We start from the raw sequence: 14,739 nt of genomic DNA, 5'->3' as shown, positions 1-14,739 counted from the left end.
ATTTTCCTTCTGTGAGAGGTCATTGCCATAGTGCTAATTCTGTTTCGCTGGTCTTCCACGGCCAGCTGAGATGAAGCTGAAATCTGGGTGTTTTCTGCAGCATCTGCATTTAGATGAAGTAATGCTGCTTGCTGTCAGCAGGAAATGCTGCGGCACTGGCAGACTATTTCCAGCTCCTGGATGTTCATTGAAAGAATCACCTGAACAGTTAGTACTTCTAAAAACGAGATTGGCATTAATGCTCTAAAATCACAGGTCCTGTGTAATGTTTTGAAGAGAGATACACAGAATGCTACATCGCTTAGGATTTAAAACCAGAGATAACAGACGTTACAAATATTGCACTTCAGATGTTACAACAAATGCAGCACTCTGTAATACTAATTAACTAGCAGCTTAGTTAATACAAGAGCTTGGCAATACCCCAAAAAGCTTTCAGATACAGCATGTATCACCAAGTCTTCCCTGCTCTAGCATGCCCTGACTGCTCTGGGAAGTTACACGGACTGGCTACTCCCGCATTGGCTTCTGAAATATGTATGGCTCAGGGGACCATGCAGAGCCACGATGCATTTTCAGCTCTCATTGAAGATCCTCTTTTCCCCTTCTCCCTTCCATTGCCCCCTTCCCTGTTTGTGACACAGAAAAACGTCTGAGAGCCTGTGAAACCTGTTTGATTTTGTAGTAGAATTGTCCTCTGCACCCCAGCAGCATGTGAAGTCCCCAGGTCAGGCTTGCTAGTGCTGTACAAACATGATAACCGGGTCCTGGCACAAGAAGCAGATAATCAATGCAGGAAAAAACCCAGGCCAGCAATGAAGGAGATCTTTACAGCTGTGCAAGTGAGATGCCAGGAACATGGGGCAAGAGGGGATTTCTGGCTCACTGAAGTTAATTCCTTAGTACTGCAGCAACCTCATCATGTAATCCTCTCCATAAACCCATTGTGCTCTGTGCTAGAAAGCAGGTGGGTTTCTTGCCAGTAGTGTCCTCCACATGAGGCTGTTTGCGACCCCCCGTCTGCTGGTTCACAGCTTCCCTACCTCCCACCTGCAGTTCTTGAGTCTATTGCCATGTTTTTGCAAACCCTCATGGTGCTCCAGCGCACCTCTTCCATGGATCTACCCCACTGGCAGAGATTTAAGGGTAGCAGAATTGGATCAGGCTGTAAATTTTTTTAGTGGAGGCTGTTTGTCCTCTGTGTTTGCACTTGGGGAAGTTTGAGGGAAATGCTGGGTTTGGACGTTTGTCTCTTCCTCTGCACCAGAGAAGATTAAATAGGACTAAAAGTAATTGCTAGTGGGTCATCAGTTAAAAGTGACATCTCCAAAAGAAAAATGGGTTATTTTTCCAGTGGTTTTGGTTTGTTGGAAAAGTCCTTTTTTCCTCCAGGGGTGGGGTGAAGGAGAAAAAAGACATAAAATTAGGAGCACTTCAACATTGTCTTCTGTGCAGGAATCACATATGCCTCTTTCATAAATCATGACCATCTTATTAATGTCTATTAATTATGAACAGTATCTCTTGTCTGCTACTGTGTTTTAATTGCCTATGCAACATTTCTGTGAGCAGTGGGCATTTAAAATAAAATAAATGCTGCTAATTATTGCTCTCAGCTTTGTGTAGACATGCCTGAGAGCTCACCGTTTTCCAGATCTGCAGTTTTATTGCTTTCTCCATTATGTGACCGACCTGAATAAGGACCAGCTCATGCTGCTGTTTGACTTGCTGGACTGAAACGTGAGGGGGAGGATTTGCTTTAATGAGTTCTACACAGTGGCGTGCACCCTCCTGCCTCACGAGGTGTGCACCCTGCAAGTCCTGGAGTCAGTACAGGGACATCTGCACCATCCAACACCCCCGAAAAGGGAATCAGCTCACTGGAGCTGATCTTTACTCATGGCGTGCAAGAGATGGAGAGAGTCCTTGGGTCTATGCTGCTGCATAGAAAAGGAAACCAGGGAAATGAGCAAAATCCTGTTAATACCAACCTTGCTCCTCTGCGATAAAACCACCCCTGAACCTTCTGCAAAGTAGGAACCACCTAAACACTCCTCCCAGCTCTGGCTGTCCATCTTAGTTCTCCAAAAACCAAGCCCTTGGCTGTGTCTACCTGTGGGGAAGCATCTGTTTTCACCCATCAGTTTTTGCTAGTCTGTAGGTGCAGCATGTGTTGATCCCTTCTTCAGCCTCCCCAGCATCACCTACAGACCAGGCTGGGGAGATACCAGTGCCTTTTCAGGGAAAAGCAGCAGGGACAGCAGGCTGCTGTGAGGGACAGGGGTGGTAAAGCCAGGGTTATCTCCAGAGCTCAACCTTGCTCTTAGACATGTCTGGCAGCTCCACTCCAGACCTGACACCCAGCTGAGGGCCAGCACTTGGGGCTGCTGCCTGCAGGACTCGGGGATGAAGGAGAGGAGCCAACCATGGGACATAGCCCTGCAAGTGACTCAGCACATGGGAGGGATGGGAGAGGACCTCACGAAGCAGCTTTGGAGTTCAGCCAGCTGTGGTACCTCTCCCTGGCAAAGCCTGAACCCAGCTAGCAGCAGCACCATGGCTCTGCAGCAGGAAGCACCAAGATTTTGGTATTTCCTGTGGGTGCGACTAGCAGGAGGTCACCTTTATTCTCTGAACACAAGCACCAGTTGGTATTCCATGTATTCTTTCCAACCAGGAAATCAGTGCTTATCATCTGTTTCTAAACCTTTCTGCCCCAAAACAGAACCATCTTTAAAAGCAGTTCATCCACCGGCACACAGGACCCGCCTTTCAACTGCTGGACATAGACAGGGATAATGTGATTGATTTTAATGAGTTTGAAGCCACAAGGTTTCTCTTCAACATCCAGAAAGAAGAACTTAAGAAGATATTCAAGGACTTTGATATTTCTGGAGATGAGGTAAAATTAGAGAAATTACAGTCAAAAGATAGGTCATGAAAATGCCCCTAAATGCAGCCCCGCAGCCACTTCTCACTTAAGCCTGAGTTTCCTTCCTATTGACTTCAGGAGCGTCTCTTTGGTAACTTATTGCACAGTCTGAATTGAAAATGTTTTAACAGTAAGAGAGCAACTGGAAGAAATAATTTTTGGGGGGTAAACCAGGCATATTCCTCTGTCTGAGGAGACTCTTAATGGGAGGAGGTGGGCAGGACTGGCAGAAGTGCCTTTATTTAAGCCATTTTCTTCTGAGTTTGCTTGTGGCTTCTAATTATTTTCCAAGCTCTCTGCAATCCATTCCCAGAGCTGCTGGCCAGGGGGCTACCTTGGAGGGGTACACTCGGCCTTCAAACTCCTAGAAAGATAACAAGTGCTGCACCGTGACTTATGCCTGTGCCATGAAGATGCTGATGCCAGATAAGAGCCCCAGGGGAAGCTCTTTCTCTTCTCTGATGGATCCCTCATTGTGACCTTAAACCAGCTCCAGGTTCCAAGGAGAGGCCACAGGGATCTTGGCCATCCCTGCCCCATGGCAGGGAGCAGCAACCTGCAAGCAGACAGGGAACAAAGCTGGTAACAGCACTTCCCCTCCAGCTCTGCACTGACACAGTCCTTACGGAGGTGCACGCACACATCCCTTGCCAATTTGCTTTTGCCACCAGCTCACCTTTGTCCCTGTCTGGTCACTCGTGCTCTTTCAAGTCCCTCCCTGCTCTGAAGTATTCTCTGATTAATGACCACCTACAGCTACACTGGTACAGAATCAGTCATTAGTAGACTGTAGACATCTCTTATCTGTGTCACAGCTTCACACTGTCTTCATGACTTCAGCATCTCAGCACGCTCCAGGAGCACATTTAGCAAGACAGCCATTAGTAACTGAGGGAGATCCCTTCTCTTTCTCCTCCTTTCTGCTGTTAGGTTCCTGGGTTATTGTTTTTATTGATAATTCTCCTCCTCTATGTTCCACTACCAGCATCCTCTCCAATTATTTGTTACAGGCAGTTGTTGCATCTCTCGGGTAAGCCCTGCAGGGCTTGCAGCCTGTTTCCTGTATGGTTTAGCAGTGCAGCAAGGTATCAAAGCCTCCGTCCTACTCAGTGCCTGTGGATAGCTCTCTAATGCCCTTGGAGTAGTTTCCTGGAACAAGCTGTTTCAGCCCCAAGTTGCATGGATCCTGTCCTTTCATCTCCAGGCTGCCTGATTAAAGGGCCATTTCAAGCAGGAGCAGCACAGCTCTGACACAGCCATAAAGGCACCCCACTCCCCCTCATCCACACCATAACCCCAGCTGTTATGAATCACTCCAACATCTGCAAGTCATTACAAATGGTAGAGAAACAGCCATGTGCCAGAGAGGTGCCCTGTGAGCCTGTAACATGTTGGGGATGAGCCAGAGGCAATTGGTTGAAACCAATTTCTCCTGAGTTAATCAGGAAACTAGAGCAAGTTGGAGAAGGGGATGGGAGCCTGGACTTGGGGTCTTTCTCTGAAATAACTGTTTATATTGGGCAAGGCTGCCTTGCTAAGCTAGGGATCTATCTCCTCTCCAAAACTGAACTACAGGGAATTCAAGATGTTTGCAGTCTTCTGCACAGACAAACAACAACAAAAAGAGGAAGGGGATCATGAATAGCCTCCCAGAAGAACCAGAGAGCTCCTAACACACTAACAAGAACCCTTTACCCAGCTGGGAACAATGCAGCCTCGCTTCTCTGTCCCCCTGGGCTCAGCTTACAACTGCCAGATAGATGTACCAAACTTGTAGGAAGTGAATAAATCAAAGTGCTGCAGTAAAGCCATTGTCTGCTCTGTTTTCTCCATTGCACATCGCCACTGCTCTGCCAAGGTGAGCACCAGAGACTGGTGTCTGAGGAGGAGGAAGGACTGATGCAACTTGACTTCAGCCTGGTGCCTCACAGCTCTCCCCAGGACTAAGCCTGATGTCAGCGTTAGCTTCCCCCACGCGCTACCATAGGTGTGTCGTCTTGGTGATCTAGAGACAACCCCTTCCTGTCCCCTGTGTTCCACACTGGTTTGGTGAGAACCTTCCTCCCCAGCGCTGCCCTTTTGCCACGTTCAGACACACACAAAGCCGGGCTGGTTTGAAACGGGGCAGACCGATGGCCGAGGCTGGAGCCAGTCATGCTGGCAGCTTTCTGCTCCCGTGCTTTCTGCTCTGCATCCCCCGCCTGCGTGCTCCGGGCTCAGGCAGCTCCCTGCATCCATGCTGCCGCTCGAGAGGAACAGCCCAACGACAGGAAATGCTGTTTGCTTTGTTAACGAAACCACCTAATTAAGTCCATGTGGAGAGAAAGCAAGGCGGCAGTTTAGTTTCTCTTGCTAAATATTGACTGTTTACCCTTTGGGCACAGCAACCCAGTGAATTTATTTCCGCCTCTCACCTTACACACAGGCCATCACACCATTGAGCCTCCTCCAAACTTGCTGCCATTAGAGAGCTTCCCTAACGAAGCGGCATGGCTGCAGCATAAGGGACTAATTAGAATTGAAAATTCCAGTCTCCAAGCACTGCTACTGACCTCCCATGAAGCGAGATTTCGGCACGCCTGTGAGGCCGCATCCCACCTCTCAGACCTTTGCAACTTCTCTGAGTCCAGAGAAAATAAACCACCCATCTGAAATCCCAACTTTCTGGAATTATTCAGAGAAAGAGAGAACACAATGAACAACTTTACGGAGCTGAGATGAGAGCTCAGTGCCTTTTCCATAAATTACCCTGATATTTTCAGCTGAGATTTGGAGGGACCGGCCACCTCAAGCTTTCAGCCAGATGCTCCCTACAGCGTCCAGAGCAGCTCTGGAGTCCTGCGCTGGCCGGGGCAGTTGCCCCAGCATAAGCAGCAGCAACATCAAGTGCAGTTAAAGACCATTTCCCTTGGTGCTGTCTCTGGAGCCCAGCACCAGTCCGCAGGAGCACAGGCCCAGTGGGATGGGTGTGCTGGCCAAACTGGGACGCAGCTTTAACCAGCAGTTAGCAATCAGTTTGGCACAGGCCAGGCGCGAGGGTGCAACATCCACCCAGAATTCATCATCCGTGGCAGAAACCCCACGGTAGTCATAGCGGATTATGCAATGTCTTATAGCCAGATATAGGTCAATGAAACATGAATATAGGCACAATAAAAACATTAATTATATATTAATTAGGAATAGAAACACCGTATCTGTATAACATAGCTCTATAAATCATATTCTTCTCCCCTAAGCTTGTATGCTGTAGGGTATGAAACAGCACTTGATTTTACTGCTTGCAGCCACCAAGAAAATTTCAATTCTTGTGCACTTTTGACCTAGAATCCCTGTCCTTTGGGGTTTTGCTTTGGTCAGCACTCAGCCTGGAGTTCCCCAGCCCACTCCATACACCGAACTGTGCTACAGCTGCATACTAAGGATAGCTTGGGGTGGTGTGGGTTTGTATGCACACATGCAACAGGAGACAGACATCCCTCTTACTACTTGACAAGTGACTAAACTTTGCTCAGCTAGATGGGTAAAGAAAGGTCCCACGGAGTTTTATAATCCCGGTGTTTGAGGAAATCAGCTCCGAGAACTTCTCTGTCCATGCCGGGGAGGTGGAAGCAGGGCTGTCTCATGGGTTAGAACAAATGGTTACAAACAAGCCTTGGCACCTGTTATTTTGCATATGTATATATCTACATTAAAAAAGGGAATATGTACACACACATATATAAAAGGAATAAAAAATATATTAAAAAATGTATGTATAAAAAAGTTCCAGGAAAATCACATTTGTTGGTAACTCACATCACAGATTCTACCATGAAATTATTCTAAGATAAAAAAAATAATTGAAATGTTTAGCTGTGATAACATTAGACCAAAGTGCCCTACAAAAAAATTATTCCTACTCCTCTGATACCTTAGGTAGTTAATCAAGACTATAAAGTGGTGACCTGAATTAAGACATGTCAGTTAATGTAATTATAGGACAATTACACAGATCCATTATTTTGCACTGTTCACCAAGGAGCCAGAAGCACATCTGCAGCCAGCCGAGCCAGGCACAGAGGAGGTTCATGCTGGATGTCTGAGTGCAGCTCCAGGCCCTGCATTCTCCACAGATTGCACACCTTATTCGCAAGAGAAAACGTTGTCACATACTAAAATCACTACCAAAATGTATCTCTAGGGTATGAGATAGGTAATGAAAAAGTTGTAGAGCTCCAGCCCAGAATTAAAAGCCCTATTGAAGAAATTTAAAAAGAAAAGCAACACTGAGTTTATTTCTTAAGGCATGGCATTTCCAGGATTACTTTTATTTTTTAAATGCAGGGGAGAAAAGTTTCTTTTTGTTTTAAATACAGGAAATTTTGTACAGCATTTCCAATAGACGTTCACGATGGTTTGCTCTCAATGGTAAAAGATCTTCCCTAGGTTAAAAAAAAAACCCATATAATTTAACAGTCTAAAGACAACCTGCTTGTGCTTTGCAGTTGATTAAAAATACGTGCACACGCTACTGAGATATGTCAACCAAGAAACAGAGGTACAACACAAAAATACATAATGCATTTTAAAAGTTACCTGATGTTCACAGCATCTTTGTATTGGCCTAGAATTCTTCATTAACTGAAGGAGCCGCGGGGGGAAATTTAAAAGCATATTTTGTACAACTGTTATATTTGATTCTAAAAGAATTTATAAGAGTTACAAGGGAAAAAAATGGTCACGTCACTGGAATCCCCTCGTCCTTGTTTCACTGCATGTTGGAGCTGTGTATTTTCTGTGTCAATACCAAATCTAGCACCATATCCTGTGTAAATGAATGTTACATGGCACACACAAACAAACTGCATACAAAAAGTTTTACCATAAAAATGAAGATATTTATTCAAGAAGTACAAATTTGATGGTACCAGCCATCTTTGAAAGCCATTACCATGAGGCAGAGAGGACACAAACCGAAGTCTCTTGCTCAGAGCATATGAAAGCAAGGGTCTTACAAATTGCCAGCTAATGCAGTCGTTTCAATCATTGCTCAAAAGCCACCTCCACTTTTTAAACATTCCCTGGACTTAAAAGAGGCACAAATAGGGTTTTTAATACAAGACTGGTTAGTTATTTTAATAAAGCCATCAGCTAAAATTTGTTTTAAATTTCCTTAAATTGTCTCCAGCCTTTGACTGGACTCAAATTTCCTAAAGAAAAAAGGGACTTGGGAACAAGCAGGTGCAGAATTTTTGGAGCTCAAGATGAACTAAAAGTTTTAAGGCAGGAGTCAGGATTTTAAGTTCTCTATTTGCCCCATGGCTCTGATCGAATGGTCTTCATCTGTAAAATATACAAATACAGAGTTCTACCGGATAAATACCCAACAAGTGGTCCTGCTTTGAGGGCAGGAACATGCTTTTTCACAGAGAGTCCAGTGGACATATTTATTAAAAGTCTCAAAGTCCACAGTAAGAAGCCCGCTGGTTAAAACATCACATCTTCCAACCATTTGACTTTTGTAGGCTCAGTGGCATGTATCTCCCTTTGAAGGAGAGCTATAGCTCCATCTCCTATGAACAAGAGCAACACACACTCAGCTACGGAGTATCTAAGCGGATGAAATACAGAAGAGGAGAGCCATTTGCAGAACAGAGCAATCAAAAACACTTTATGAAAAGAAAAGTCTTAAAGCAGGCAGACTTGTATATACAGTCATTAACCAACAGAAGTGTTTGTAGCTGCAGAAACAATTGCAGGACATTCATCTCCTTTGGGAGAAGACAGAAGCACGGTTGCTGGGAAGTTGAACTCCAAAGCTTCCTCGATCAGTTAACTTGCAAGGCAGACCACCAACATCTAGTGGGTTTGAAGCAGATTTTTTTCTTTTTCCAAGAAAGTTGCAGAGCATATGAAGCTCATCCCCCCACCCAAAGCAAGTTTTTGAAAACGCCTTTCTCAAATACCTCTACATCCTACTCCAGGAGAGCGCAAGCTGTCCAAGAGCTGCCAGCTGTCATCCAGGAGGGAGTCAGAATTATGGGGGAAGTGGTGAAGGGCAAAGGAAAAAAAAGCCCCTTTTTCTAACAGAGACTACTTTCTTTTCAACATAACAGGATCTGAGCAGCGCAGTGAAAAAGCCAACTTTTTTTTTGTAATGTAAACATTGTCTGCATAAGGTGCAGGGTCTTGGATGTATGTACAATGACATAGAAAAGCATTTGTAAAATATAGATCAAGAATCAGAAATGTAGCTACCACTTATGCTTCTGAAGATAGAAATGGAGAAACATATAGCATTCAGTTCATCAACACTTACACAGTGAAAATGCTTTCAAAACACCATGGCTAAAAGCATCCCACTGTTGTAACAAAGATTTTTTTTAATAGTTTTTAAGTTTTTACATTATTTACTAACAATGGATATATATGCAGAAGCATGTCATACTACAGCAATATTTTATCAACCGGCCATCTGCTTTACCAAAGGTTATGCACATTGCCATATGTTGCCTTGTTGCTCCAATGAACTCCTCTTTCCTCTTCTCCCCAAAGCAACTTTGGAACTTTCTGTGAAAGGTGAGGAGAAGCCGGGTTTTGTTTGGTTGCTCCTGGGGTGAGGTTTTTTGTTATTATTACTGCTTTTAGCATTGGGGTCTATTAAAAACCCAACTTATTACACTGCTGACTCACATCATTTAGTTTTCCAAAGTATTTCCCAGATCCAGAGAAGCAGAGGCCTTCAGAAAACTATAAAAAAGTTCTCTCAGTGCAGCTATTCCAAGCTGTGTTTTCTGCAGAGGACACCAATAAACTGTGACGCACAAAGAGCCAAGGTAGTCAATGAAACTTTCGGGAGCTGGATGCTCTGAAGGAGCAGCTGTCACTTGGTTGTGGAAGACGACCCTGAGCATCCTTCTGTAGCACATGGAGCAACGTACCTACAGCACCTGCGGCTTTTCTGGAGCTCCCTTGCCCCAGCAGACTACACATGTTCATGCCTCTCTGCCCTTCAAGCTGTTCAGGAGTGTGGACTTTCACTAGGTTATTGCTTCTGGGTCAGACAGAAGCAACAATAAAGAGTATAAAAATCTGAATCATGTCCAACCAACCTGTCACTAACGTGGTAAAAATGTTGTCTACTAGCATCAGTTCATAGCCAGAGATAATCAGGAATGACACAAAGGGCTGATGGGTTTAACAAATAAAAAATCCTATTACTCCTCACTTGTCTGTACTTGGCATTGCAGTTTCATGGCTGTGTACATTAAAAAACCTGTCGCATTGCTTCAATTATACCCAAGACACCACACAGTGCAGGGCAGCACGCCAACTGGCATGCCAAAACCCAGCCCAGGCCCCGTGTCCAGCGGTGTCGAGCTGCAAGGTCGACACATGCTCACGCTGCAAAACAAAGATGCACACACCGGCGTGCTTCTATCCCTTCTCCCCATGAGCAGCCACTGGTGTCCACCGTGCAGATCTGCACCAGTCCTCACTGGGGCTGCCAGCTACACAGCTGTTTAGTACGTGGTTAGTCTCACTTCAGCCGTGCCTACTCTGCTCTGCAATTAGACAAACCTTCCCTCCCTCCCTCCTCCAGGCATGTGGGGAGCCCTGCTCTGCCCCAGGAGCCTGCACAAGTCGCACTGGAGCCCCAGCCTGGTCCCCTGCACTGGCCTTTGCACCAAAGACCATCTCACAGGACAAAGACAAGGCATTTCAGAGACAGAAATGACTGTTCTCTCAATGTATATTGCAACTTCTAATTGTATACATGGGATATGTCAGTCAACATACTGTATGCTTATTTTTTTTAATATATATTTTGAAACTTAGAATTCTTTCCTAAATCTTGTAAAATTTGTTTCCAGCAGGGTATGTGCTCAGTACACCTGTCATTTTATACAAAAGATCTTGAAGAGTCTTCATTTTCACCTATAAAAGCACTTTACCATTGAATTTTTTGTTTTAGATACATGCTTAAGGGCTGAAAATACTCTGTTAAAGAGTTAACAGAGAAAATACTCTGTTAAAGAGTATTTTCATGAACCAATTCTCTGTTCTACTGAAAGTCCACTCATGACGTGGCCTTCAGATCATCACCTTGCTCCCCAACATAAAAGCAATTAGTATAAAACATGGTCATCTATTATGGCATAATAAAACTGAACCTTTTACAGCTGAGCGGGGGGAGAGGGAAAGAAGGAGCTCTCCCAGACTCTACACACTGTAATCTCAAAGACAGTACATGGTAACAATGGCCTGAATCAAAAATAGAAAAAAAAAAATCAACAAAATGTATCATACAAAAAAAAAAAAAAAAGAGTAGTGTTTTAGTGTTCACAGTTACAGAACTGTCACCCTGGTTTGCTCCTCCTTAATCTATCATGATTTCCCCGCTTCCAGAACAGACTGCAGGGAAATGACATTGTAAAGACCATTTATACAGAGATGTAAGTTATCCCTTACAAGACAAGTAGTGTCTTCCTGGCACGAAACCATCCTTTGCCCAGGGAAAACCCGAGAGATTTTTTAGTTGTTTATATATCAAGTATTTTTTTCCCCTCTGGAATGCAAAAGATCTGTCTGCAAAAACCCAGTATAGTAAATCATATCTGCCTTTAAAAAACTCCACAATAGAAAACTTTTTTTATAGATTAGTATTTATCAGCTTTGATTTCACCTTTAAAAAGAAAAAAAAAGAAAAAAGAAAACCAAGTCACTTTGGTGTTTAGGAGAACAGGGAACTAATTTTCCTTTATACAGCTCTGCCACTGCACTTCATTCATCCTGTACCAAATTAGGGCTAAAGGAGCTGCTAAAAAACCATAGGCTTAATACAACAGGGGACCAAAAAGAAAGATATATTTACTTCAGGTGGGATGGGAAATGCATATAAACTGTGGATCTGTTTCCAACCGTCAATGCAAATTCTGTGCCTGCTTCCACCTGCTGGGAAAGACTCATCTTGTTCTACAAGTGACCTCTGCTCATTCTGGCTCTATGCTGATGCTCACGGAGCAAGAACTCCCTTCGAGTCCAAGAAACTGAATTCTGTGGAATTAGTGAAGGAGCAAAGTAACAAGTTTAAAATTGTCAGTGTAACCCACCAGTTTCACTAGCAGACGAGAAAGAGCTGGAACAACTGTAGCTTTAGATCATTGATTCAAAGAGGGAAGACAGAAAGCAATAAAAATACGCTATTCATACCTGAACAGCACATTCGACTTGGGAAGAAGTGAGGTCATTTCAATGATGGCTGAAAAAACAAGCAAACTAGAAATCACATTTAAAAGGAACAGGGCATTTGATCTCACACAAAGGCATTACCAGACAGGGGTGCAGAGCAGCCAAAGGAACACAGAGAGCATCTCTAACTGAGGAAACAAACAATTAGATTCCCCCCCCCTCCCCCCAATATGCTCTGATTCAGATTTTTGAGACTACAAAAGGATTTGTCATTTGCTGAAAGGGCTCCTCTTACATTCTGAAGGGAAAGCACTGGCTGTGAAACACCACCATCACGCTCTCCTCCAGGGCAACCTCCAGTTGCCCTGGCTGGGGAGTCACCAGAGCTAGAAGACTGGCCGCTGCTTCAGATGACACTCACACAAAAAGCTGAAAACCATGTGCTGTTGTATCCTCCTTACCATCTTCCATGCTTTGTGCCCTCTAGGAACTGAGCAGGGGAAGTTGCAATCCATTGCATCTGGGTGTAACTGCAGTTTAACCTGGACCTATTACACTGGTGCCATTTGACAAAGGTGATGCACTTAACGCTTAAGCACAGACCAGCGCATCACTCACCTTAGCTAGCCTGATCAAAGCTTGTTTTCATGATCTGAGTGATATATATTAATTCAGCAGGCACGTACTCAGGTGCCAGTCAGCCAGTAAACTTCAGGCTAAGTCAGTCTTGTAGCAAGTAAGTTTACAGTACAGTACATGAGAGTATACATTGACTAAGTTATTGCCTAAGGCTCCGGTGGGCTGTGTTCCCAGCTCGGGAGCCAGCAATGGCACAGGACTGTGTTGCCATCTTGGAATGTACAATTGCTTGGTCTGAGGATCACCGAGAGCTGCCTGCATGGGACTGAGACCGAGCCCCCAGCGCAGCTCCGCTACCCAGGGCCGGCCGTGCCTGGGCAAAGCACGTGAGTTAGGTCAAACCAGAAAGGATCCCCGTGAACAGGCAGCGCGGGACCTACCCAGAGCAGCTGTGATTCTTGCACGAACTGTATGTGGTGCTGATATGAAATTTTATAAATTGATTAGTTTTATTTAATAAAAAAAGTGCTCTCTGTTGCTCTGGCTCCATGGATCAGGACACCACCTACAGTTTTAAGAATCATTACATATTTGTATTGTTTAAGTGAACGACAATCTCTTCCCTCCCTCTTTATACCTCCTTCCTTTTCCCTTCCCCTTCCCTCTCCCTTCCTTTGCCCTTGCCCTGTGCTGCCTGCTGTTGTGTTAAATATGATGATCAGGCAAACCCCAAAGGCCAGTTTACATTTTTATGTTTTGTTTTTGCAGATCTCCATCACAGATGGAATTTTTGCTGGTCATTTTTTGGAACCAATCCATTAGCAGGACAAACCGAAAGAAGAGAGGGCAGTGAAAACAAACCCCATGACAGAGACGGAGGAAAGAAGAATCAATAAACAAGCAGAAATCAGTTTTCCACCGGGGTGGGATTTGCTAAGGGCTGGCTCACGATGACTTGCACCACATAGTCCTTTGGGATTTTCAGCTCCTCCAGTTTCATTTTGTCTGCCAGTGGCCTGCCTGAGAAGAACCAGCGCTGGCTGCCTGGCTCCACCCCCTCCACCGCGTGCAGCCGCCTCTTCATGTGGTACACCGTGTCCATGCTGCGGACCATGAGTTTGAGGTCTTTGCCTGTGGACAGGCGCAAACGAAGCTGGCATTCGTGCCCTGAATTGGGTGGGGGATCCGGAATATCCAGAGTCTCCAGGTCACCCTTCTCCTCTATCATGTTGATAGGTGGGGCGAGGCAGTAGACAGGAAGCTGGTACCGGTTGCCCAGTTCATCGTAACACTCTGTAAGAGCACCTTTAGGAGATAAGAGGGGAAAACATGAGTATGAATGCATTTCACATTTAACACTGAAGTGGTCACGCTCGGAAGCATTTACCCTACTGTTAAACCATCTGAGCGGTGAGGTCTGAATTCAGGCTTTAAAGGATCGATACAACAATCTCAAGTTTTCATTAAAAATTGCTTCACTTTGTTTTCATATGGAAACTTGGGGTTGAGTTACAAGCACCTTCTAAAAGCCAAATGCACCCCTCCCTCCAGATAAACCAGGATAAACTTCAAAAGCAGCAGGAAGAGATGAGGGAGGATGATGTTCTCCCCACGAGCCATTTAAAAGAGGAGTACTTCTCTGGCAGCACAGCCTGAGGTTCAGGGCACATGTGCACCCAGAAAATGCTACTTGGATGAACTACACAATCCCAAACCCTGTGAAAAGACAAAAGCTGTGAAAAGACAAAATGGCAAAGACCAAAGGCAAAAGACCCCTGTGAAAGAAAGATTTTGTAACTTGTCAAACATTTAAAAATTGCTGAAATAGTTTCATATAGGACCCATGTTTTAGTGAGCACTGCCAGAACAAACACACACGACCACCCAAGTCAGACAACTCTGTGGCTCCGTACGGAGCACGATGTCACCACCAAAAGCAATGACACCCAGCACATACTTTATATTTGCATGGGATCTGTAACTCCCATATTCAAAACTCTGAAGTTTCAGGAGTAATTTTTATTTCCCCAGACTCCTGAGAGATTCCTCAGGAT

General features: G+C 44.7%; 2 protein-coding genes across 6 annotated transcripts in view; one reads left to right on the top strand and one right to left on the bottom strand.

The window, feature by feature from the left end:
* Positions 1–70: 70 nt before the first annotated feature.
* EFCAB9 (EF-hand calcium binding domain 9) lies at positions 71–4,879 on the top strand. The gene is given in 6 exon segments (XM_074883496.1): positions 71–124; positions 126–207; positions 1,655–1,803; positions 2,726–2,902; positions 3,011–3,023; positions 4,791–4,879. Coding segments are annotated over 6 exon segments (564 nt in total).
* Positions 4,880–7,790: 2,911 nt separating this feature from the next.
* UBTD2 (ubiquitin domain containing 2) overlaps positions 7,791–14,739 on the bottom strand; it is a 60,751-nt gene continuing 53,802 nt past the window's right edge. For 2 of the 5 annotated variants that reach the window (XM_074883784.1, XM_074883787.1), the window contains one exon: positions 7,791–13,990. In XM_074883784.1, coding sequence (XP_074739885.1) covers positions 13,593–13,990 — 398 coding nt within the window. In that variant the 3' untranslated portion in view covers positions 7,791–13,592. The remainder of the gene's footprint in view (positions 13,991–14,739) is intronic. The other 3 variants (XR_012630855.1, XR_012630856.1, XM_074883785.1) reach the window with 3 other exon arrangements.

Source organism: Strix uralensis, chromosome 14 (assembly GCF_047716275.1).
Source record: "Strix uralensis isolate ZFMK-TIS-50842 chromosome 14, bStrUra1, whole genome shotgun sequence".
NCBI lineage: Eukaryota > Metazoa > Chordata > Aves > Strigiformes > Strigidae > Strix > Strix uralensis.
This window is presented reverse-complemented; position numbering and strand designations above follow the sequence as displayed.